This window comes from Chanos chanos, chromosome 10, assembly GCF_902362185.1.
Source record: "Chanos chanos chromosome 10, fChaCha1.1, whole genome shotgun sequence".
NCBI classification, from domain to species: Eukaryota; Metazoa; Chordata; class Actinopteri; order Gonorynchiformes; family Chanidae; genus Chanos; species Chanos chanos.
Window position 1 is genome coordinate 31,861,656 of NC_044504.1, and position 26,396 is coordinate 31,888,051.

At 36.5% G+C, this 26,396-nt stretch overlaps 4 protein-coding genes and 1 pseudogene across 4 annotated transcripts; 4 read left to right on the forward strand and 1 right to left on the reverse strand.

The window, feature by feature from the left end:
• The first annotated feature begins 6,499 nt into the window (after positions 1 to 6,499).
• Positions 6,500 to 7,284, forward strand: LOC115822084 (gamma-crystallin M2). The gene is made up of 3 exons (XM_030785743.1): positions 6,500 to 6,529; positions 6,642 to 6,884; positions 7,006 to 7,284. The coding sequence occupies exons 1-3, from the start codon at positions 6,500 to 6,502 to the stop codon at positions 7,282 to 7,284; spliced, it is 552 nt and encodes a 183-aa protein (XP_030641603.1).
• Positions 7,285 to 9,897: 2,613 nt separating this feature from the next.
• Positions 9,898 to 11,359, forward strand: LOC115822106 (gamma-crystallin M2-like). The gene is made up of 3 exons (XM_030785769.1): positions 9,898 to 9,909; positions 10,121 to 10,363; positions 11,081 to 11,359. Exons 1-3 carry the CDS (start codon positions 9,898 to 9,900, stop codon positions 11,357 to 11,359), a joined length of 534 nt encoding a protein of 177 aa, XP_030641629.1.
• Positions 11,360 to 15,272: 3,913 nt separating this feature from the next.
• On the forward strand, positions 15,273 to 17,699 carry LOC115822402 (gamma-crystallin M3-like; annotated as a pseudogene).
• Positions 17,700 to 21,254: 3,555 nt separating this feature from the next.
• On the forward strand, positions 21,255 to 22,102 carry LOC115822444 (gamma-crystallin M2-like). The gene is made up of 3 exons (XM_030786294.1): positions 21,255 to 21,263; positions 21,449 to 21,691; positions 21,827 to 22,102. Exons 1-3 carry the CDS (start codon positions 21,255 to 21,257, stop codon positions 22,100 to 22,102), a joined length of 528 nt encoding a protein of 175 aa, XP_030642154.1.
• A 2,386-nt stretch (positions 22,103 to 24,488) lies between these two features.
• LOC115822160 (gamma-crystallin M1) lies at positions 24,489 to 25,787 on the reverse strand. The gene is made up of 3 exons (XM_030785855.1): positions 25,776 to 25,787; positions 25,127 to 25,378; positions 24,489 to 24,764 (listed from the first exon to the last, which is right to left on the reverse strand). The coding sequence occupies exons 1-3, from the start codon at positions 25,782 to 25,784 to the stop codon at positions 24,489 to 24,491; spliced, it is 537 nt and encodes a 178-aa protein (XP_030641715.1). The 5' UTR covers positions 25,785 to 25,787.
• Between the last annotated feature and the right edge of the window lie 609 nt (positions 25,788 to 26,396).

Here is a 26,396-nt window from a genome sequence, read left to right on the forward strand (position 1 = left end):
CTTGGAGAAGCATCTGGGCGGAGGACAGCAAATTGCATGAGGCCATTCTGGCGATTTAAAGATAGCACGTGTTAACAACCATTGGGAATAAAAAAGCTTAAATGGGATTTTAACATAACTGAAAGTTATTCTGAGACATCTGTATACAGTATAGTAAGTAATTTTGGACGAAATGTCACTACGGACTGGCTTTCTACACAACTGTAAACAACTGTAAAAAGCTCACTAGCTTCAGTCCAGCTGAATGCGTTGTCACCAAGGTGTTTATACATGTCCTCTACTACAGATGAGAACTTTGGCAAAAATCTGTCAAAGCATTCAGCCCAAGAATGCAGCCACTTGAATCAGCCTTTCAATCAACCTACTAATTTGGAGTCTGGAAAACCAGGTGTGTATGCCCTCTTGATACCTGATTCCTTGCGTTAGTCTTATACTATTTGTCTGGCGACCCCCCCAAAAAACATCGTTCGAGTCTCCTGACCTCTTTCCTTCCCAAGTTAAGGGAGCTTGTTAAGTTTGTTGAAAGTGTCATCACCCTCCATGACCTTCCCTCCAGCACAGAGCAAAACAGCACATCCTCATGGACTTACCCTTCTTGACTGTAGCGAATAAACACCGTTAAATGTACATTTGACACATCAGTGGACTTGTCTGCTTGTAAAGAAAATCTACATTTTTGTTTCATTCGCTCTATGAGCTGACGTTTGATGTCGCTAGCAATGTCATCACTGCGTTTGGAGATGGTGTCATTCGAGAGGGGAATAAGTGCACTTGTTATCTTCTCACCGTGCATTGCGCTTGTCATCGCAATTGCCGCAGGAAGGATGAGGGTTTCACCAATGGTATGTGGCTTTCGTGCTTTTGCAATCAGGTGTGCCACGGCGTATGAAGTTGCTAGGGCTTTGGCAGGTAAAGTAGCTTGCCCTTGTATTATGTCTTTTGCGCAAGCAGTTCAGTTTCCTTTCGCTGAAAGAAATGTACGGGTTTATGAGCTTGATCAGGATGTCTAGCCACAAGATGCCTCTTCTTTTTGACTGGTTTTAAATTCTCATTTGCCAGAACATCACCAGAAAAGCACACATTGTGGGTGGTCCATTTTATTTTTGACTTGGCAGGTGAAGCCATATCTTATGCTGTATATTCTTTCTGATAGTGCCTATGCTTAGTGGAAGGCTCTTTCTTGCTCTCACCAGTCTTATGTAGGACCATCCCACCTGAGGATGCTCGTGTAGGAACAAGAGACCCACTTGTGGACCGCTCTTCGTAATTTTTCACTGGCTTTTTCTGGAGCCACTGGTCCATCTTTTCGTTTTAGCTGGCTAGCAACGCAAGCATTCGGCTTGTTTTTGTTTTCTTTCATAAAGCGGCAAGGTTTGAGTTTGCGTAGAAAGGGCATCCGGTCCATTTCTTTTTTCTTTTTTTTTTATACCCTGTTTAATACAGTCAGACAGAAAATCATCTCGTGACCTCTCCCATTTTTTTGGGAGAGGCGCCCCAGTTTAAGCTGCCCAGTTTAAGAACTGCAGTCTTACATGAGTGAATGAACTGACAAGTTGTAACAAAAGCCTGCATTACCTGGGGACAGCCCTAACTGCTGTTATGATGAATACATGAATATTTTATAAGTGAATACATGAATACTTACAAAGACAAATTCATATGAATATACAAACTTATAACATGAAATTTGATAACTCATTTCTTCTGGTTCAACAGCCTGTCGCTTATTTATTACTGATTGTTTTCACAGAAAATATTTTGCCCAACATTGTCCTGGTTTTAGTATTTCAAATAGTTATTTAATGTTAACCAAAAAAGTATAGCTTCTTAATGTATTATTCATTATTTGATTATGTTGCTTCAATAGTCAGTTAATTTCTCCAAACCACCAAACACTCAATATTTTGAGGCAACTACTAGTGGTCTTATGCAACATGTATGTTCAGTACAGTCCTAGATGTTGCTTACACTAACAGACTGTAATGCATCCAAGTCAACAATGTCGCTCATGCTGGCATCTGTAGGTTGTGCATTTTTCATCCAGAGATAAGTGTTAATATTTATTGTTCTGTACCACGGAGAACAATAAATAGCATCTGTCATCTAACATAAAAAAACAACAACAACGGCACTACGGTAGACTGTTTGAGGGAAAAATACATTAGTGGAAAAAGCATCCTTTGACACCAAAAAGAAGATGTCTAAAAATAAATTCTGTGTTTGAGACATTTTGGCAAAACTGACAAACTGATCTGTTATTTCTTTTCTGTATGTCTCCAGTGGCACAGCCTGGGCCCTGTGCTGGTCTTACATACCCCTTTTCCACTGATGCGGTGCCGGCACCGGTGCCTAGGCGAGCACTGGGGCCGCGCTTTTCCACTGAAAAAATACTGGTGCTGGTGCCAAAAAGCTGGCACCGGCACGGCACAGTGTTCCATGTCTCTGACTTTGTCTAATCGGAGGAAAAGAGAAATTTGCATGAGGTATGTTGGAAATAAACTGAGTCAATTTACCTCTAGCATACCTCACGCAAATTTCCCCTCAGTCTAACTGAAAGTAGTGAGGCGGGGAATCTGCTTCCATCTGGTGGCCAAACTGTATCCATCTACCATAAATCTGGACAGGTTTCACAATATATGTCCGATATCAAAAATTAACAACACAATCAGGCACAGAATACAAGATAAAGACAGTTTTGTTTTTTTTTATTATTGTGTGGTCTATTTACTACCATTTTATTTATTTTATTACTTTTTATGATTATCATTATCATTGTTATTTTCTTTCTGCTGATATGTAAAAGCACTTTGAGCTACATTCTTTGTATGAAAAGTGCTATACAAATAAAGTATTATTATTATTATTATTATTATTATTATTATTATTATTATAGTTCTCCAATGTTTCTGCTAAGAAAAACTGTATGAAGGCAATATATGTTTGCAGGACACACGTCCCATGTCTTCAACTCTATCAAGTTTAATAATGACCTCTATGCAAAAAAAACCCCCAAAAAACCCCACAGAAATGATAGAACTAATGCCCAAACTTACTGTAATGTCTCTTTTACAAAGACATAAGACTCATTTATAATTAAGCCTTCACGTTCATAGATTTCAGTTTTGTGCTGATATTTAGATTTATTCACATAGCAAAGACTGTTTCAGAATTGTTTTCATTAGATGCGCAGCTATCATTTCAGCATATCTGATGTTTCCCCCATATTAAAAATCTTAGCCTAAACAAGTTTAGGTTAAGATAAATATATAGGTCTGTCACACAGAGCTGTAATGATTCATTTGTGGCTTGTGATTATATCCCATTTTATATTATCACATATCACCACACTGGCCCTGACTGTCTGAACGTCAGAATGTGCAAATCAATATTGGAATGTTTTCACAGCCATTAATATCAAGTGTCCAATTTTGTTTGCTTTTCAATTAGCTATGATTTCAGTTTACATTAACACACACAAACGCACACACAAACACACACACACACATATATATCAAGACTGGAATTTCATTCTTGTATTCACTCAAAAATGAAAAATGACACTGAATTATTACTATTTAAATTGTAATAACTGCCTCAGGAGATGTTAAAACAAATTGAAAAGCAACTCTTGAAGCTACACTTACCCTTTGCTTTTGCTGTATGTTAGGTAGCGACTTTCAAGCGTACATGCAGCAAGGTAGGAGATGACTTTCGTTATGCCACACTGGCAGCTCACCAAAAATGACAAATTCATTTCAACAAGTTGCCGGCTGATTCAAACATTTTTAATTTTGGAGCAAAATCTCTATGCTCCCTCCAGCATTATCATTTAAAAATACACTGTCTGTCTCTTTACTGATATAAAAAAAATGTGCTATAACAGGCTAGTCATGAAGTAGTCAAATAAGTCATAAAACCATACAGGATAAAGTAGCCACATAGGACAGTGTGTTGCTTGGAAATCTGTGTTTGTTGAATTATTTCCCTTTTTAAGTGAACAAATATGTTAAGTATAATAACAGTTAAAAAAAAAATCCCTCTCTCAATGTATCCAGTATGAAATGAGAGAAAAGACCAAAACTGGAAATAAAATTGGAAAATGAACTACTGGAATATTAAGAAACTGAATAAAGAACAATATACGTGTACACATACATATATAAATATTATTTTAATAAGAAGAAGAAGAAGAAGAAGAAGAATGTTGTATACTAATTATGAGGCACTGTCAAAACTCATTCTCTTTTGATGAGAAGTTTTTATTTTCTCTTATGACAAAATACTGTTGTGTTTATTACTTTTTTGTGAGAATTGTGAACTGTGAAGTGTATCATCAGTATATAAAGTCTTCAAGTCTTTACGACAGTTTGTCTAGAGAAAGCATGTCTTCTGCACTGATAAACGTATTTCCAAGCCTAAAAATTACAGCAAACACACACAGAAAAATGTCAAGGGCTTCGCAAACATCTAACAAGAATGTCCACATAACAATTAATGCCTTTAGGATGATTTAGTCAGTTAAAATTAATTCTGTTACAGTTATGTGCCTTCTCTTTGTATGACGCTGATAGTTTGCTCAAGGTCAGACTTGGTCTAAGGTCAGACTTCAATTTCTGGAATAACCCGAGTTATAAATCTGGGATTTGTGGAGCAGTGAAAACTTGCTGAACAGTGTCTAAATTATTCATTAGCTCAGCCTGTGTAATATATTTTGTTGGTTAGTTAGTTAGCTGGTTAGTTAGTTTGTAAGCCTACTTGTATTTCTTTCTTTAGCACAGTAACTGATAAATTAGAAAAATTTTGGTTTTCTGCCAGAACCATTACTGACTGAATTCTTTATGGCTGAATAATGTCTTTCACAACTAAATTATGAAATAGCCAATATTCCTGACCACTGCCAGAATATTCCTTCTGTAAAAACTGTATGTATCAGTTATAAGTGTGTATAAGTTAGCTATTTTGATCAGTTAAAGGAGGAATAGCCTATTCACGTCTTGTTCTCCAAAAATGACAAAAGAAAAGACAAACCTAGACTAGATTTTACACCAGGTAAAGTCGGTACTATATATCGTCTTGGATATTATTTTACTGCTACCTTAAAAATTGTGAATCCCTACCTATATAGACCCGTTCTGCAGCTCAGTCAAATTATAAGACAATACAAAAACCCTGTTGGCCACATCTTCTCCAGAGTAGGGCAGCTGCGTGACTCTACGAAAGCAACCTGATCAAGGTGTGAATTCTGCACAGCCACGCAGCTCCTAAAAAGGTTTCTATGGCTGTGTTAGTATAAACTGCTGAGAGGTTAGCTGCAAGTTTTTAGGCTACATGTGTGGGAAGTCTGTGCAGCTTTCACTCGGACGGAAGTGTCAGACGGAGATTTCACACCTGGGAGAACGTGGCGGCTCACCTGGGAATATTTAAATAAATACGAAAGCTATGAAGAATACCTTCAGTTAACCAGTTGTAAATTTAGCTACACTCCCTCTTCACATATAGATTGTATACCTCTTATCTTGTTAAATCGCTAAAATGGCACAGTAATTATCCAAAGTGCGTTTGATGTTTAAAGTAACTTGCACTGCTCATCCTGCCTAGATTACATTCTTTCCACTAAAACTGACCCAGATGTGGTAGGCTCTGATCTCGCAGTATTATTTTATTATGTAAATATATATATATAAACAATACGTTTATCTAAAATGCATATATATATATATATATATATATATATATATATATGCATTTTAGATAAACGTATTGTTTATTTGAAAGTGGGTCACTATTTTAGAGAAATCCTGTTAGCTGCCCTCTCGTATCCCCGGCCTAATGATCCTATATTTTAGATTACACCTGCTGTGCAATAAATACTGACACCAATTTTCAACAATGTTATTTTAAAGTAAGTGTTCACCTTGCAAGCATGATTAATTCTAATTTCTACATTTCATTGTGGTTTAAAATGAGGAAACTACATTAACACACACACACCACATTTGATTCCAGGAAATATTAAGGACTAAAGTATGTGCACTTAAACACTTCCGTGGCGAGTAGGCCACTGATTACAAATCTAAACGAGTAAGTCAAAAGCACAATCAGATTTTTTTTTTTGTAAAAACATAAACCAAACAATGAATTACTAATCAACTATCTGCACATAACTAAATCATATTACTTCCATTTAAAATATTAACTGTGCAGAGTATTGAGGAGAAGGGACGTGAGGAAATATCCAGTTGTACAGTATAAATTCTCAAAAACGATATGGTGTAAGATACAAAATCTAGAGAATGAGTTCAAAGGAAATGTAGTGGAAGCACTTCAGCTCTATACAATGGGCCTCTATACAGTGCTGCTGAGTCAGGATGTAACAACATGGAGCTTGTGTTCTTTGGGTTTGGTCAGGTATAAAAGAAAGGGTAAAAGCAGGCAGGATGTCAGTGAGCAGCAGTACCAGCAGCAGCAGCAGTACCAGCACCACCAACGCAGCTGAAGAATGACTACCACCACTATGGGCATGGGCAGGGTAAGCTTCGTTATGACGAAGATTAATTTCTCGTATTGACGGACTAATCAATCTTGCTGACATTTTGAGATGAAAGGTCTTATTCTGTTTGTTTTCTGTATTTTTTTTACAGATTGTCTTCTATGAAGACAGAAACTTCCAGGGTCGCTCATACGAATGTATGAGTGACTGCGCTGACATGTCCTCCTACATGAGCCGCTGCCACTCCTGCAGGGTGGAGAGCGGCTGCTTTATGGTCTACGACCGTCCAAACTACATGGGTAATCAGTACTTCATGAGGAGGGGAGAGTATGCTGATTACATGAGTATGTTTGGATGGAATAACTGCATCAGGTCCTGCCGTATGATCCCTATGGTAAGGTCATCATTATAATTTGCATGAAATTTTTGGGCTAAATTTGGTCTAACTGTGTTGGTATGATTGTGAATCATAAAATGTGACAACTAATACAATGTGTATACTTGCTCCTGAACAGCACAGGGGATCCTACAGAATGAGGATCTACGAGAGGGAGAACTTCGGTGGTCAGATGTATGAGCTGATGGACGACTGTGACTCCATCATGGACCGTTACCGCATGTCCAACTGCATGTCCTGCCACGTGATGGACGGCCACTGGCTCATGTATGAGCAGCCCCACTACAGAGGCAGGATGTATTACTTTGGGCCTGGAGAGTACAGAAACTTCAGTAACATGGGATTCAGCAACATGAGATTCATGAGCATGAGGCGTATCATGGATTCTTGGTATTAGAAAAACATTGGCCCTAATGATTGAAAGAAAAGAGAACTTTCATTAAAGAATTTTGTTTAAATTGGAAAATTATGTTACTGCCTATGTTCTTTCAAATGTAGGAGAAATAAAGTTCATTTATTTTCATTAATCACAGTGTCATCGCATTTGTCATTCGGGGCTGGAATTTGTAGAAAACATTAATGCTCTAATGGGAAAGACAACAGAATCCTTTTCTCCTAACCTACTATCTGATTAAGTTCCAACCAGATGACTAAGAGTTGCAGTGCAAACAGAGCTAAAAAGACCACTCAGCTTGCTTAATTTCTTCATGATGCTACACAGCTCATAATGTAAAAAGACATGGTTAAAATACAGGTTTCATACACAATGGATGATGTATAAGCAATGCTGATGAGAAAAGACATGGTTAAAGTACAGGTTTCACATATAATGGATGATGTGTAGACAATGCCAAACACATCTAAGTTCAAGTGACACTGATAAAGATAACACCATGACTTTAACTTAAAACTGTCTGACAAGCAGATCATGTATAGTTTATGTGACCAAGGGATTCGTTCTTTGCCTTCATATAGGCCCACATGAAATTGCTCTCCTATCCCTAAATAATTTGATTAGTTTACAGAATTTTTAAGTACAACTGGACAATGGGACAAGAGCACAGAGCAGCTTCTTCTGTGTTTGTGATCACTACATGGACTTGTAATTTATCTGTTACTGATATTACTTGAGGATTTTGCCATCCTACTATTGTGAGAATGTTCTCATATGAACCATCACCATTAAAACAAGCATTAAAATGATATAGGTGTAGCATGTACCTCTATGTTATGTCATAGCAGAACGAACACATTTTGTGACCTGACTATGGCCCTCTTAAATATGACAGATATGATTTTTTTTCAGCATTTGTATTTGCAATGTATATGATATATAATGACACATAGTGACATAAATACTACAGTTACAGTAATAAACATACTGTGAAACAGTGCTAGGTAATGAGCAAATTATGTAATCATGTCTTAATAAGAAAATCTGTGGAAAATAGCATTGTTCCTTCACTTGTCATGTTTGTTTTGTACAAATGGGAGGCCTCTTTAAAAGGCTTCACATTTTTCTGTAAGTCTGCAGATTACAGCAAATAATTATGCCTGGAGTCATCGCGAATTTAAAGACTAAAGGCTTGAACATTAGAATAATATTTGTTTCCTTGAAATGATCCACACTCCCTAATTATATTAATTTGCCCAGAGTACACATTTGCCTCTATGTACGCATTCATAAAAAATAAGTAGATTATATCAAGAATGCCTGTTGTGAACATTTTTTAATTCATAAATGATTTTCTACTGCATATATCTTTTATGCATATAGTGTTGTAACATTAAAGTGCTTGTTATTATTACTTTTATCAAAGCTGGAGACTTTGTTCATGTATCAAAATATTATCTTTGTACAAAATTAAATAATAAAAGAAAGATTGCCCTATGAGACTGATGTACTACATGTGATGTCAAGGAATTTTACTTACACTCTTAAGATCTTTTGAAAGCTTTGGAACAAAAAAGATAATTGTGTGAACAGTTCAACACCAAGCAACACCCCTATAGGTTACGGCACCCCATGAGTTTTTTTAAGTTTATTTGTTTGTTTGTTTAATCTTGTTCAAGTTTAATTAATACTGAGTTTTCTATATCATGCCACCTTTTATCACTGTGTCTTCAATGAAACCTGGTTCAAGCCGGGTTGTAATGCTCCTGATTGAAACTTAATTTAAAAAAATAGAGGTCATTCTTAAGTTGCAGTAGAGTGATTACGTCATCAGCCATTTTTGTCATTATTTTTCACCACTATTGTGAAAACCAACGTATACCAACTCTGTCAATCTGGTTAAGGGAATGAAACACCCATAAAATATATATAAATATACATTTAAACAATATTTTTTTCATTCTGAGATTAACATAGAGTGTGCAGTAGTGTTACAAGTAGAAATACTGCAAATTTCAGATATTAACCTATTCCCACTGATTTCTGCTGTGAAGAAGAAAAAACAAAAACAAAAAAAAACAAATCCACTGACCAAGCAAATATAATGCTGAATGTCATCCACATTTTTTATTTACTCAACTGTGTCAATTTGATTTGTATTTCTTTTTAATAAAACCAAAACCGTAATTATCATTATTATTATTACTTTATTATTATTTTCTTTATTATTTTTCCTCTTTGCGTTCAATGTGACAATTTTAAACATTTACATGGTGTATGTTACAGTCCCTGAAAAAAGGAACACCACAGCAAAATTTTTGTGCTCTGGTATCTCATTCTCTCTTACACTGGCGTACTGGGTATAACGCCTGCTGTAAGAAGAGAATAAATGGTTGCCAACACAGCTTCTTTTAGAGCAGAATATTCTCATTTTCTCTCACACCAGACTCAATAATAACCATTCCGTGTTCCCAGTAACAAACTGTAGAACTCACAAAGGCATGCAGCTGACTAAGGCTTTTCATACAATAGGAGCAGATTCCTTGCGTGTCACATCAAGTATAAAAAAGGCAGCAGACTGTCCTAGTGACAGCAAAGCTCAACATAACTGTAAACATGCACGGAAAGGTAAGCTGAGATATGGAAAATTTAAAAAAAAAATTAATTTAGTGTTCCCTGCAACAATTCACTACTGTGCCAAAGTCTATTGATTCAAATAATATTCATATTTAGAACCACAATATTAGGAAATTAGTCGTGGAAATGAATTCTCTGTCGGTAATTGTCAATTTTCTTTCTTTCTTTTTTTTTATTATTTTCTTGACTGTGTCTTCACCAGATCATCTTTTACGAGGAGAGGAACTTCCAGGGTCGCTCATACGAATGTATGAGTGACTGCGCTGACATGTCCTCCTACATGAGCCGCTGCCATTCCTGCAGGGTGGAGAGCGGCTGCTTTATGGTCTACGACCGTCCAAACTACATGGGTAATCAGTACTTCATGAGGAGGGGCGAGTATGCTGACTACATGAGTATGTTTGGATGGAATAACTGCATCAGGTCCTGCCGTATGATCCCTATGGTAAGATCATCATTATAATTTGCGTGTGCTTTTTCTCTGGATTTGGTCTAACTGTGTTGGTATCAATGTGGAGCGCATTCTCACAGGGATTTGTGCTATTTGTACAAATGTCAGTTTTACTCCTGGGCTCAAATACTCGTCGCTTGGAACTCACTATCACGATCCTGGCACAAAATGTTCGCAACTCCCCCAGTTGCTGATTTGCCAGCTTCCGGAGGTTAGCATCTTACATAATTAGCATATTAGCATCTTAGCACATTCTGTTAGCATCTTACCTAGTTAGCATTCATGATCACTTTATACAGTAGAGAATCACAGAAAACATCAAATGAATTACTTCTGTATTTAGAAAAAGAATACAACTAAGCTTATTTGACTAGGCATTCAGAAAGGTCAATGCTTAATGTCTATCTGTTAACCCGATGACTTTATCCTCGTCCTTATCATGAAAAATTATTTTGACGCGTCTCTGTACAGTTTGTTTTGCCAACTTCATACCTCCCTGACAGAAGAAGTGGATGGCGGATTAATGCGAACTGTTAATAAACTCACCCCACCAAAGGTTTATATTGTGATAGTGAGTTCCAAGCGGCGAGTTTTTGTGCCCAGGAGTAAAAATCGACATTCCTACAAATGGTGTAAATCCCTGTGAGACTCGGTTACAATGTGAGTAATAAAATGTGACAACTAATACAATGTGTATATGCTCCTCAACAGCACAGGGGATCCTACAGAATGAGGATCTATGAGAGGGAGAACTTCGGAGGCCAGATGTATGAGCTGATGGACGACTGTGACTCCATCATGGACCGCTGCCATATGTCCAACTGCATGTCCTGCAATGTGATGGATGGTCACTGGCTCATGTATGAGCAGCCCCACTACAGAGGCAGGATGTATTACTTCAGGCCTGGAGAGTACAGGAACTTCAGCAACATGGGATTCAGCAACATGAGGTTCATGAGTATGAGGCGCATCATGGATTCCTACTTCTAGATGTATTCTTTCTGCTGAAAAAATAGTTTTAATAAACTTTTTTTTTTAATCTTAAAAACAAAAACCTCATTTTTTTATTTCTTGGTAGAGCCACTGTTCATTTTTCATATACTTTTGAACTGCAGTGTAATTTAACAATGGGCAGCCTGTGGCCTAGAGGTTAGGGAATCGGGTTTGTGGCTTGGGTCACCGGTTCAATTCCCAGGACCAGCAGGAAATGTCCATGGCTGAAGTGTCCTTGAGCAAGACACCTAACCCACAACTGCTCCCCGGGCACAGGTTTGCTGCCCACTGCTGTTGTGCTTGGTGTGTGTGTGTTCACTACCGGTGTGTGACGATAGGTTAAATGCAGAGGATAAATTCACTGCTCACTGTCCACAGTGTGTGTGGGCAATCATGGGATTCTATTCTATCATGGGATTCTACAATGCAAGTAACAACAAGAATAGGGCAGTAGCTCAGCTCTCCATATCACTGAGAGGTGGCATTTAAAACCAACTTAAACACCATCATCAATCCTATAAGATGGCTTCAGTATTATATTTTGGATTTGAACAATTCAGTTATAGGGCTGTCAATAACACCCTAATGACTTGTGAGTTATGAGACAGTTTCATTCAGACAGTTGCATTCAATGTCAATTGTTTAAGATAGTGAAAGAAAGAAAAGTTTAAACGATCCCCAGATGATAAGACAAGTACTGCACAATTAACTGGTAAATTGTATTCTGTACTCGGCTCTATACATTTTCATTTCCATCCTTAAAAGTTCTCTAGACCTAATGAGAAAAATCTCTAGAACCTGATGCTGCCACCAGCATGCCTAACAGAGACTGAACCCTTTGGGCGATATCAAGAGACAGATTGTCATGCTGACGCACAAAGGGCACTTATTGCCCAGCAGAATCCAACAATACAACAATCGTGTTTTTATGTAAATATTGTTTCCTCACCTTGAGGAGTGGTTCTCACCACTGTAGAGTAGTACTGTTGAGATCATGGTCTTTCTTTTCATTTGAAGCTGCAAAAATTCTCAACGATTAAGTAGTGTCCTTGGACCGTACAATCCTCTTCAAATAGAAAAATGGCTTCTAACAGATTGAATTGAACATGTCAAATGTTACTGTAAGCCCACATGATATATTATATATTGAGGTTTGTCCACATCTCAATATTTGATATCTCTTTCATGGGGTCAGAACACAAATTTATAAGAGCGATACATGAAGCACTATTCTTATCAAGTGCTTTGTTTTTGTAGAATCTGTCAATGGGCAAAGCAATAACGACTGAAAACTTACAGCGCACCATTTTTAAAGAAAATCTTGACTAGAAACCAAACAACAACTTCCTATTACTTGAGTCTCCCAACAGCTTAATTAAGAAGATATGACTACAAAATTAAACATTAAAGAACATTATTGTTTGCCGGACTCATGTAACAAAATTGTCAGGCAGTATTATTTTTCTTCTGATTAAAAGATGTCACCATAGGAAACCCACTCTGACATTTACCATTATCTGATAAATACAGGGTGCACTTGAAAGCATAATATTGAGACTGACCAAGATCATGTTAAAAGAGATGCTTTCTTTCTATACCTTACATCATCATAAAGAATATTCAAGCAAAAAAGAGCCTTTGGCTAAACAGTTTAGTTAATCAGTTTTAAGTAATTAATAATCGGAATTGGTCTGGTGTTCTCGCAGTAATTCCCGCGAGTTAGCGAGCTTGGTAACAACATTACACATTACATTTAGTTGTCCAGAACAAACACTCATACAGTGCAGTATGGTTTTGTTCACACCCACGAAGTTTGCGAGCCCCTGACTGGTGCAGAATTGCATGAATCGTTTAGTGCAACGATATGTGTACTTTACATCTCCAGAGGATGACTGAGGTAGCAGACTGCATTTGTTTTATCGGCGAATTGTATGAAATTTAGCTACTTGGTTTTACTTAATCCTGTAAATAAATTCGAGAAAACTTCAATGATCAAGCTACTCTTTGACTCCCCTGAAATCATTGGGAATTACCGATTATTCCCGATTTTTTGTCGCGAGAAGGAAAGGCGCAGTGCTGACTATATCTTACGTGATACGACTGGTTATCCGTAAATGTGTTTTGTGGTTCTGAATAAGTTGAGAAACAGTTAGTAGCGACTTTCGTTAAATTCAACCGCAAGTATTTAGAGTTTGCACGAGCGTACGGAGCTGCTCATTCGAGCTGACGCTTCCACGTCAGCGTCCCCCAAAAAAGCGAGCACAAACGCTTGAGGTCGTTTCAGGGCCAGTCGCTTCAGCTTTGCGCGGGGCACGGACGCTAGGAGAAGCAACGTGAAGCACAAACTCTTTTCCTGTCATTGGTGAGAAATATCTCTATTTATGATATTTGTCGTAATTGGATATATTTATTTTCTACGCAATGCGTGGCTGATGTGTTCTTGTAATTCTCCAAGTAAGTTTTTTTTACTGTCATCCTTGACACTTGCTCTTTTAGAATACTGAGCTACTCTCTGTTGTATTACGTTCTCGTATATCCTGTGTGTATTTCAAATAAGTGTTTTATTTCCCAGATGTGTAGTTACCCTACAAATCTGAATATCAACAGTAGTTCTGAACTTTTTCACTGGCTGCAACAGTTACACCTACTTTGCATCAATGATGACTAGGCACCTCTATTTGATTATTTTGAGTATAACCATGGTGTCTCTCAGTGTTAATTATGGTCTCTGGATTATAACTGTTCTACAGAGCTGCTTGTGCCATTTGAGGTAGTCTATGATATTGTCCCAATAAACCCTGTAATCGTTAATTTGCCATCTTTTGTGTTGTGCTGCACTTTAGCACAACACAAAAGGTCATTGCATACTCACACAGAGAGAAAGAATCTGTCAAGAGTCCCTGACCTGGGTCTCATAGTTGAAATTTCATTTCATGGCGTGTGGATATTTGAATTGCCATTACGCTAGAGGACTGCTGATGCACTAAATGGATATCTGAGTGTCATGAATTAACCAAACTAACCAAGAGCTAACCACATATTAATCAAAACTGTTGGTATACACACACAGTATTTTATAACATTTTTCCTCATAGCTGCTGAAAAATCTTGGTGTACCCAATTAGGGCACACCCCTTTCACTTAATTTTCCATGTAGATAGTTCAAATGGATTAGCAGTTTTTAAAATTGAATTAAACCGGCTTGATCATTTGCTCTGCTTATTAGCTTCAAACTTTGCAGGATAAGAAAGTGTGATAAGATAAGTTTGAGGGTTAAAATTTCATCTACAAGGAACAGAACTTAACTTGCTTTACGCTGGTGGATAATTTGAGTTTTTTGTTGGAATCATGTGCTCAAAAATTGTGAAGAATTGTTTTATGCCTAGATTGCAATTTATACGCCCAAATTTGTGGTCATTTTTTAATTCCAGCTGACAGGATTAAAAATATAAGTATACAAAAACAGTTTTGAGTGAAAACAGCACACAGTAGTAATATACAGTAATATACAAAAAACAAATGAATAACACAGGTGGTCGAGAAACCAGAGAGTACTGTACTATTTTGACCCAACTGTTTTCTTCATTCGCCTGACACACACACACACACACACAAAAACATTGAGCGTCCTATGTTCATTCTGCTGTATGAGAGGCACAAGAATTTTCTCCTCTGCTTTTGAATGGAACAATATACTCATGGGCCTCAACTCAGAAAAGTTTGAAATGGCAAATAACTCTTTAGAGGCCACTTTGAATTGTACTGTATAGACTGGCTGCTATGTTATGTTGCTCAGTCAGGATTTTACACAATAGGCACACATGTTCTTTGGTCGTCAGGTCAAGTATAAAAGAGAGAGGTCAGTATAGAAACTGTGCAATCCTGAGACAGATTGACAGCCATTACAGCCATGGGCAAAGTAAGTGACATTTCATTCTAAACACACAATTTATCTTTTTAATGCATAAAACTCATTACCCCACCGTAGGCCATGAGTTTCATTACTGCAGCTTGATGTTCAGTAACACTTTGTGTTTTCAGATCATCTTTTACGAGGATAAGAACTTCCAGGGTCTCTCTTATGAATGCAGTAGTGACTGCTCAGAGTTGACCACTTAACTGAGCCACAGCCGCTCTTGCAGAATGGAGAGTGGCTGTTTCATGTTGCATGACCATTCAAACTACATGGGAACCCAGTACTTTGCGAGGAGGGGTGAGTATTCTGACTATATGCGAATGGGCATGAGTGAATGCATCAGGTCCTGTTGTATGATTTCCATGTAAACAATTTTTATTCCTTTTCATCTGAACACTGACATTTGGTATTGAACAGTTAATTACTTTTGCATGGTTTTGTGACACAGTTTGGTTTCAGTAGTGAAACTCTTCAGCTGTTTTCACAGTGCTCTTAAAACAATAGAAATGATTATGGCAGCATGCAGTTATAGCATTTCTGTTCATATAGAGACAATTAAGTTGAATACAGACTGGTAAATTTTATTTATAGATTTAAAGAGAAATCATTTGTGAAAGGTGACTGGTTGGGTGGAAATTAGACTGGCTTCCAAGTTTGAATGTCAGTGGCACCACCTTATAGCACTGATGAGTCGCCTGCATAGTTGCAGGCAAATTCATGAAAATACCATGGTTCTCCACTTGTTCTATTCCTCTTTGAGACACTTCTACACTGTCAGAAGAAAATAGGCACTGGTTACCAGAGCATTTGTGAGCTGAACACATTGGGTGTTGGTAGAGGGATTGTGCAGGGAATTGGATATGTAGGTGTGAAAAGCAGTGGGTGAAATATCATTTGTGAATGTTCTTCTTGGCCAGATCACTCTTCGCAGCCAAAATGACAGTGAATGATAGTGAACATTTTATGGTCTAACAACCTAATATCAAATAGTTAACAGTATATTCGTTAAGTGTAAATAAACGAATGAAAGGCCCACACACACCCTCCCATACCAAGAGAAAGAAAGCACTGATGGGTCAACAAACTAATACCAAACATTTCACCATATATCATGCAAATATAATAGAATGATTACAGCTATCAGTCTAAGCAATAATAGTAGTAATAATGATAGACAAGAAGATTCTTACTACAGCAAAACAGAATCAGTCCAAGTGCAGGTGATAGCATAGATAAGAATTATTTAAGGACAACCCTTTAAGGATTGATTTTTAAAAAAAAAAAAAAGAATTTATAAGTGGATATAGTTCATTCTGATGGTTATTTTGACTTTTCAAAAAACAAGAAAAGTCTAATAAGATAAAATAATATTGTACTTTATTTATTCTTGAGGGGAAATTCTAGCAGCTGCGATAGCAGTAACATGCAAAAAAATATTTTTACCACAGTTCTATTCTCACAGCTCCAGTTTATCAAGGACAAACAAGGACATTTCCATATTAAAATATTTCATGGTTTATCATATTGAGCCAATGACATTAAAAGTTACATGTACTGAATCTGTCTTTATAGGTTAGGAGACTCATTATCATATTGTTATTTCTACCCGGATTGGTAATGATAACTTCAAATCAAATGTAAATCAATCAGCAGGAAATCATAAGAAAGCCCCCAGATTTTCTTTTAAATACTTTTTTGCTAGCTTGAAACTTAGTCATGTGCCACAGGCCGGTTCAGAATACATGTTGGCATTTATTTGAAGACAAATTCTACCAGTTAAAATGTAAAAAGCTTAGAATTCACATACACATTTAAATGTTTCAGATTAAATGTGTATGACAAAGGTCTGCAGAAATGTCATGATACCTATGAAATGCTGACAAAGTGGAAAACTAAACAATGCTAAGAATAAGCAATGAGGTCACTTTCAATAAACACATTCATCTACCAAGAAAGATTATTTTAAAAGTAGATTCTAAAAGTCTGGTGTCCCTCTGTGATTCCTGCAGATTATTTTAAACTGAATTTAATACAAGTGTTGCTCCACCACCATTCTGAATATATAGATTAGTATAGTTGCAGGATCAGTGTTATCAGATGTTCAAATGTGATTAATAATCATCATTTTGTGTCAATCAACAGCACAGAGGTGCCTTCAGAATGAGGATCTATGAAATAGAGAGTTTTGGAGGTCAGATGTATGAGCTGATGGACGACTGTGACTCCATCATGGACCGCGACCGCATGTCCAACTGTATGTCCGGCCATGTGATGGACGGCCACTGGCTCATGTATTAGCAGCCCCACTACAGAGGCAGGATGTATTACTTCAGGCCTGGAGAGTACAGAAGCTTCAGTAACATGGGATACAGCAGCATGAGGTTCATGAGTATGAGGCGCATCACAGACTCCTATTATTAGGTATTGTATGGAGGAAAAGTGAAGATCTAATAAAATTAGCCCTCTTCTATATATTTTGTATTTATATCATTCCCTTCTGGTTTATTAACTGTAAATGAGTTACCTGGCAGGGCAACAGTCTTAAAGTCCCAAAAAACATGTGAGCACATTTTTGTTTAAATATGTTTGTCTTTACAGGGCTTACAGTTGTGGATTGGCCATTTAAAATGGCCATTGGCCATTTTCTCAGTTCAGAAATAACAGTTCCCTTATGATGAGTGATGTTGAAATTTTGCTTCAAAACTTTAAATGTGTAATAACAATGGATTTATTAACTCAAACTTTTTTATCCAATCTCACAGTCTAAGTTCTTCCTTAACAGGGATTGTTCTGCAGTGCATGTGGCAGATGAACTAGTTAGGGGAGCCCCAGATCACCTAAGACTAACTCAGTAACTTGGGAAGTTCTAACCAGTTGTGATTTGGGAAAACTAATATTTTCAGCATGTAGCTGAAAATAGCCTCAAAAATGTGTTTTTGAGAGCTTATATGCTTCAGTCAAAAAATGAGAAGTGGGCTACAAGTTCTTTAACATAATTTAAGCGTTTAATGAATAAATGTACCTAAGCAGCAATTGAACTTGAGATGAAAATTGAACTAAAGAGGAGGGTCTCACCAAGTTATTTAATTATCGTTGTTCATAAATGTTCCTTAGCACAGATTAGAGATGAACAGCATTGTCTATACCTCTAGGCTGTATCAAACATACTCATAGCACTGACATTGTAATTCTATGTAAAAGTGCACTAAACTTATAAATCTATAGCATGTATTTTTTATGCTTTGTTGTAGTTGCAGCTACATATCATGACTTTGTGGTCCTTCTTTCAATGGTTAATTTCCAATAGGTTTACCAAAAAAAAAAAAAGTCAGGCTGAAAAAAAAACAACAACAAAAAAACTTTTTAGCACCCTTTCTCAGAGGAATGCGGCTGTCTGCTTTCACCTTGGTGGTTAGATCTTTTAGCTCATGTATAAAAAACTCATGGTGAGAAAAGAACAAGATAAAGTTAGTGATAGTATTTGCTTTCAGTGGCTGATGTGCTGCTGCTTGGCTTTTTCAAATCTGTGTTCCCATCTACAACAATGTATTTGACACACAATGTGGCAGTCTCTGCTGGTAAAAATGATGAGAATTCATCAAATAGGTGGAACACTTAGATAGATTTGAGCCTAATATGAAATATCTAATCACATTTTTTTGCTAAGAGATGTGTCATCAGGTCAGTGGTTTCCCTCCACTGCAAATGTTCACGTCACCATAATGGACACCTCATAAAAATGAGAGAGCATTCATGGCCTGCTTTGTCCCAGGTGGTTTTCATGGAGATGGGCTGCTGGATGTGGCAGCCTAATGTAAACTTATTGAAAATTAAATGTATTTGTCAAAATATGTTGAACATCTTCAATTAACCTGGGTCTTTTAAGGTATTGAAATGAGTCTGATGTGCAGCTCCTTTTCCCCGGTGATTGCATTCAACAAATATTTGGCTGAATAACATCTTTTTATAACAAAACAATTCAAATTTTTTTGGAACTACTGTTGTGCTTTTGATCTTTTTGGACTTCCCATCCACTCCAGTCTTTTTCTTTAGGTGAAAATAGGTCATATGCAAACGAATATCTTTATGGATAAAGGATAGATGGGAATGTGCGTGTATGTGTGTGTATTTATATTTTGAATATATCAAACATAGTGCCCACAGACCTTGTGCTCAGCTGTATCTAAGGTTGACTTTTATCCTACCTCAAAATTGGGAACAGCATTTTTCTCTCATATGCATGTAGTTTATGAATATTTGACTGAAACATTTCTTATAAAAATCTGTGGATTAAACAGATGTATTGAGTACAGTAAGTATGACAAAGTGTCTTTGCATGACAGAAAGCAGACTGCAAAGAAAGATAACTATCCCAAAGGTTCATGCACTGACACCCAGGAACACATGGCCCATACTATTTGCGATCAAGGATAATCATGGATTAGATTATGGGCCTTATACTGATTTGAATGTCATGTGTCAAACAACTGATTTGTATTTACAAGTTCATTTGAAGTTGGATAAATTGCTTTAATGGAAAAGTAGTGAAATACCAGTTCACCTTGTGAAATGTATTGTATATTGTACATCAAGGCTAGGAAATGCAACAAAAGACCATTTGACCCATGCCCTTCATTTAAAAAGGACTTACATATATAGAGAGGTCATCATGACCTTATTGGCCGCAACAAGTTTAAAACACTCAAAATTGCACATCATCAAAGAACCTTAGATAAATCAATAATTTTGAAATCTTTTGATAGGAAATTGAAAACATCAGGCAAAAATGACTTCCATGTCTGACCTTTTAGTGCTGTGCTGCAATTTGATGAATTTATTGTTTTTAATGTATTTTAATGTAATTTAATGTAGGTAACTCTGTTCTTACTCTTAGTGAAGAAAATAATAGAATTACTTAAAAATCTACATCATAGAAACATGAACTCTTCTTACATTTTTGTATGATGTAAATTTACATTTTTATTGATGGTTTTCTTTATTTAAAAAATATATATAAGAAAAAAATATATTAAAAAATGGAGACAATACATATAAAAGCTCCAGAAATGATTTAGGAATTTAAAACTGCTAGTCTGTGCAGAAAACTATGTATGTTCACTTAAATTAAATCATAGCAGTTCAATATGAGTAGTGGTGATAAAGCAAGACCTTATTTGATGAAACTCAACATTTGCATCTGCAGAGATATCTGTTGATAAGATAATTATCCATCAAGGTAAGTACTTCAGAATAAATAGAGTACTGGCAATAAAAATGCAAATTCTTTTTTTTTTTTTTTTGGACTTTTTTTTTTAACGTATTATGACATGAACCCCAACATTTTAATGAGATTTCTCCAAGAAAAGTGTCATGTCAAAATAAGGAACTATAAAGCAAATGTAAGAAAAAAGGTCCAGTAGCACATGCCTTGTTTAAGGCTCTTGATCTTCTAACTTCACCAGGACTTGAAGCAGTATTGCTAGTTGTAAACACTCTGTGTAAAATCCATCACACTTGAGTTAAAACAGCAATTCATTTTGGCTGCATTAACCTGTATCTGCCATGGATAGGTCCTGATGTTTGTACACAGAACAAAAAGGTTGTGTGTGAATATGCACAGAAGAGGAGGGGTACTTTGTTGTAGCCAAAGTGCCAACTCCTCACATTGATAAGAACGTATCAATGTTACAATATATTTTAACCATCCCATTAGAATCAGTTGTTGGCAAATGTACATGTTCATGTGAGGGGTTAACAAGCACCATTCTAGCCTTTGTAATAGTGACAAAAAGACAGTTTACTCTGCTGACAAGTAATACAAATACCTTTTGTTATTTGGCAGAGCTCCATTCTTTTCAAAAGAGCTGACATCTGAAGTTAATTGATGTTACTGATAATGTTTGCTTCCCTGGAGTATATAAAAGGGCCCACCCAGCCTAACACAGTGTTGCAGTGTGACCATACTTATTCAACACAATGGGAAAGGTAGGGCCTGTTGTTCTGCTATTCATCTGTTGTGTCTGTTTGTGACTTTTAAAAGGAGGGAAAGAAGTTTTGAGAAAGACAATGAAAAAAATGAAAAGAATAGACAAAAGAAGAGAACCCTTTGGCTATTTCAAACATATGACTAATGCTTCATATTAACCTACTAACAATTTTTTCAATTTTAGATTATCTTTTACGAGGACAGGAATTTCCAGGGTCGCTCTTATGAGTGCAGCAGTGACTGTGCAGACCTACATTCCCATTTTAGTCGCTGCAATTCCATTCAAGTAGAAAGTGGACACTGGATGGTGTATGAGCGCCCAAACTTTATGGGTTACCAGTACTTTCTCCCCAGAGGAGAATATCCTGACTACCAACGATGGATGGGATTCAATGATTGTGTCAGGTCCTGTCGCATGATTCCCGAAGTAAGTATACTTATTGTTCTCCTTCCCTCTCCTTTTCTTTTCTTTTTTTTTAACTTCATTAATAAAGCTTTCATTATAGTTTCCTATAGCTGATGAAGTTTTGCTGAAAATTTCTAACCATATTCCAACCTTCAGCATCAGGGATCATACAGAATGAGAATCTTTGAGCGCCCTGACTTTGCTGGTCAAATGTTGGAGTTAACTGAGGACTGTCCATCCCTCTATGATCTCTTCCACTACAATGACATCCACTCCTGCAATGTGCATGACGGATACTGGATCTTCTATGAGCACCCACATTACAGAGGTAGACAGTACCTCCTAAGGCCTGGCGAGTATAGGAGGTACAGCGACTGGGGTGCTTTGAGCCCAAGAATCGGTTCTATCAGACGCATTACTTACTCCAGCTGAATGGATCCAATCATCATAATCTAAAATTGTTGAGTAAATAAAACAAAATTCAAACCACGAATCCTCCATTACTCTCTCCAATGTTCACTAAAGTTCACATCACAAATGCTTAAACAGATACAGAAAGTTTTTAGGGGTGCACATATTGTGTTTATAGGAAATGCTCATGCATGCATGAAGGATGCATTTCAGATTAGACCAAAATCCCTGTTGCCTTCTGATTCAAAAGATCAGAAGACCAAAATCTCTTGGATCAGATTAGAACAAAATCCCCTCTTTCCTTCTGATCCAAGCTTGAAAACGGTGATAAGTTCAAACTAAGATTAACTTGATGAATATCTATCTATATCTATCTATATAACTATCTCTCTCTCTCTCTCTCTCTCTCTCTCTCTCTCTATATATATATATATATATATATATATACGCCCACACAAAACCAGAAAAAAGCATGAAAAATTAATTTAACTCTTAAGATCATGGACTTCTAATCAGACATGGTTGATGTCTTGTCTTCATGGTATTTCACCAAACTGTGTATTGAATTTTCTTTTTGTTCTTTCTAACTGTCTAAACCTGCTCTTAATGTGTTGTGCATCGTGATTGGGTTCATATCACCTACAAATTACAAAATATGCTTCACCTATTACTTGATCATTTTTAATTATCACAATAATTAGCAATATGTTCTTGTTTCACTTGCTTTTAAGTCAGTCAAAGACATCCCACCCCCCGGCATTGGATCTAAGAAGATAATCCTATTCATAACTAGAGGCAAGGTCTACAAACACACTTTATACTTATGAGTGAGGAAAGACAAGGATATCTGGACAGTATTTCAACTGCAACATCTGCTAGTATTGTTTAGATTGTGAAGGATGCTAATATTTGCAAACTTTGAGATCTTACACAGTTATAACCAAATGATAAATTGCTTCATGTATGTTTGCAATGAAAGTCACAATTAATGTCCAGTGATTTCATTCATTTACAATACCAGCAGAGCTGGATCCAGTCAAAAATTTGAAAAGAGAGGCAGTATTTGAAGTTTAACTGAGTTCACAGATATGTTCAACTATGATAAGCAGGTACTCTGTTTTCAAAATAAGTGTTGTCTGTCACATCAGACAATGTACCACCAGCCTAAAGCTGTGGTCCAGAATTTCCTTTAACTGTAAACAAGTCAATGACCTAGCTTTGGCCACTCAGCAACCTGCAGGCAGCCGTAGATGAGGTGACCTGAAAATGAGAGTGAATGTGAAAACGTTTCACCAACATATGAACATACAAGATGCTGTCAGTAATTGGCAATTTGAGATAAACATTTATGGTGTTAATATTTTACAACTGATACATAGGAATTCCTACTGAATGAAAGCTTTCGCAAAGCGATTTGGCATCATGTATGGATGCAACTGTGATCGTAATACCTACATAAGAAAAATATCAGAAACATTTCAGTATTCATGAGTATGTTCTTTGCCAGTATTTGTTTTTAGGTAAAAGCAAAAGCTACAAGTGCCAAGGACCATGCGTAGGCATGTGTCTTTTGCTTGCTACATGCTTTGCACAAAGCCAGTTGTAGCAGAAATTGTTACAATGATTTAACTAAGATGTTTGCATCATGGACAAATATAATGTAAAATAATATTATAATTTGCTGTATAGAAAGCATTACTTGTGGAATGAGGTAATTGAGATCTGTCCAGAGAGGTTCTTCATCAAAAGGCCACCATTAATGTTACCAAGGTAACATTAATGGTGGCCTTTTGATGAAGAACCAAGGTAACATTAATAGGATATATAACATTTGAATGTTACAGTCAAGTTATAATTATATGTAATTTTTAATATCTGAAGTTGGTCACAGTATTACCAATTAAAGGCAAACATTACCTCTTTTCAAATACCCTGAATTTTTTCAGCAGTCTCTCTCTAGTAATCCCTATGGTGTGCTGCTTAATATCGGATCATTATCAAGTTTAAGACCAAAACCTGATGTATGTTTTTTATGCTAATTGAGATTTATATACATATGCAAGGCATTTATGAGCAACTGACATTCGTCATTAAAAAATGCTTTAAAATCCTTAAAAATGATTTTTTTTTTAAGCTTTTTACGTATTGTTCTAAATGTTTTTTTAAATAATGATTTTTCCAGTGAAGTTTTCTCTATCAAGGCAAAAAAAAAAACATTAGTGGTTCTTGGACCATAGTCTTGGATAATGTCAAAATGAACAAGTAAGAAAATATTCTAGAATTAACATTTTGGACGTATTTGGAATTGTTAGAGGAGAGATTACAAGTAAGAAAATGACACAAAGACATGGCACAAATAATTTTTGCTACAGTTTATTATCATCATCTTCAGAAAACTGTACATTAATTAGCAGATGTCAGTGATGCGCCTCATACTCATGAATCTCATGTTGCTGAATCCCATGTCCCTGAAGCTCCTGTACTCTCCAGGCCTGAAGTAATACATCCTGCCTCTGTAGTGGGGCTGCTCGTACATGAGCCAGTGACCATCCATCACATTGCAGGACATGCACTCAGACATACGATAACGGTCCATGATGGAGTCACAGTCGTCCATCAGCTCATACATCTGACCACCAAAGTTCTCCCTCTCGTAGATCCTCATTCTGTAGGATCCTCTGTGCTGTTGGGACAAAATAAAGATTTTACATTTTCTGTTGATGTTGCAGGGAGTTTTTTTTTTTTTTGAAAAATATTTGCTGTTGAAATACAGTGGTAAAGTTGGATAGAGTATTTTACCAGGTGCAGTTACTGTTTACATGTTGACATAAGAAAATTATCAACCACTACATTAGTGGACGCAATAGTACAATAGTACGCAACATATGGAGCTTCATGTTCACATAAGTTCTTAAATGAATTTGTCCAAATCCCTCCATGCAGTTTATGGGATAATACAGCATTTAGCTAAAAATAAATAAATAAATGAATAAATAAAAAAGTGTAGCAGTCTGGGACAAGCTCAAGTTAAAGAGAGTTTCTTACGTGGGGAATCATGCGACAGGACCTGATGGAGTCAAACATCATGCCCATGCTCATCAAACGTTGCATGTCATGGTACTCGCCCCTCCTCAGGAAGAACTGGTTGCCCATGTAATTAGGGCGCTCATAGACCATAAAGCAACCACTGTCCACCCTACAGGAGCTGCAGCGGCTCAGGTATGAGTAAATATCTGAGCAGTCACTCATGCACTCATATGAGCGACCCTGGAAGTTTCTGTCCTCGTAGAAGGTGATCTAACAGAGAGAAGAACCATGTCTTTACTACTTCATGGAAAATTGCAGTATTAAAGTTGTGGTGAAATCAAATGAATGTCTAAAACAATTAATTTAGTCATTTGCTGACTTTAAAATGTACATAAAAACACACTGACATTCCATCAGTTAACATTCCATGTCAGTTAACATTCCATCAGCTTCAGCAGCGATAGAAATTATTATCCAATTCAGTTCAGTATGTTAGTGGTAGATATCAATGCTGATATTTCATTGTTTTGTAGTTGTTGTATCAGTGATTATAGCCGAAAGTGAATGTACATTCATATCATAAATAATATACGGAGAGCAAAACATTAAGTCGTAAGTATAATGTGCTCATGAAAACAATGTTAAACATTTCAGGAAGTACCATTACCTTGCCCATCTTGGTGATTTACAGTGCTTCAGCTCGCTGTACTAATCCTGTACTTGGGTGTCCTTTTTATACCAAATCCCAGGGGCCATGTTGTGTTGTTATTCAAATCTCCAAAGCTGATGAATTAGCACTATGGCTTCTGCTGAACAGAGCTAATATACTGTAACAATGGTATTCATCCATACATTTCTGGCAGCTTTTATATGTATTGTCTGTTAGAATATAAACAGTGGTTTTGTGTTCGGAGGTGCGAATGTTCTGTGCGTACTGTCAAATCGCCATGGACATAAAGACCTTATTACAATAGCAGTAATTACAATATTTTTGAGAAGCATTTCCTGCAGTGTAATGTACTCACGTTACATTTATAGATTATCATATCACCTGGAAAATAGTACCATTTACTAACTGTAGTTATAAGGAATATGTCTTTATTTTAGTCACTCAGGGTGTATTTCTGTATGAAATGTTAAGTTTACACCTAAACACATTTGTTTCAGTTATTTAATTTATATTTTATTTTAATTTGTGCTTTCAGTAGGTAAAGTGCAGTTACACCTCACAAAAAAAGATGACAAATGGCACAGTTTATGATAACTTTATGAAAACAAAACAATAAAT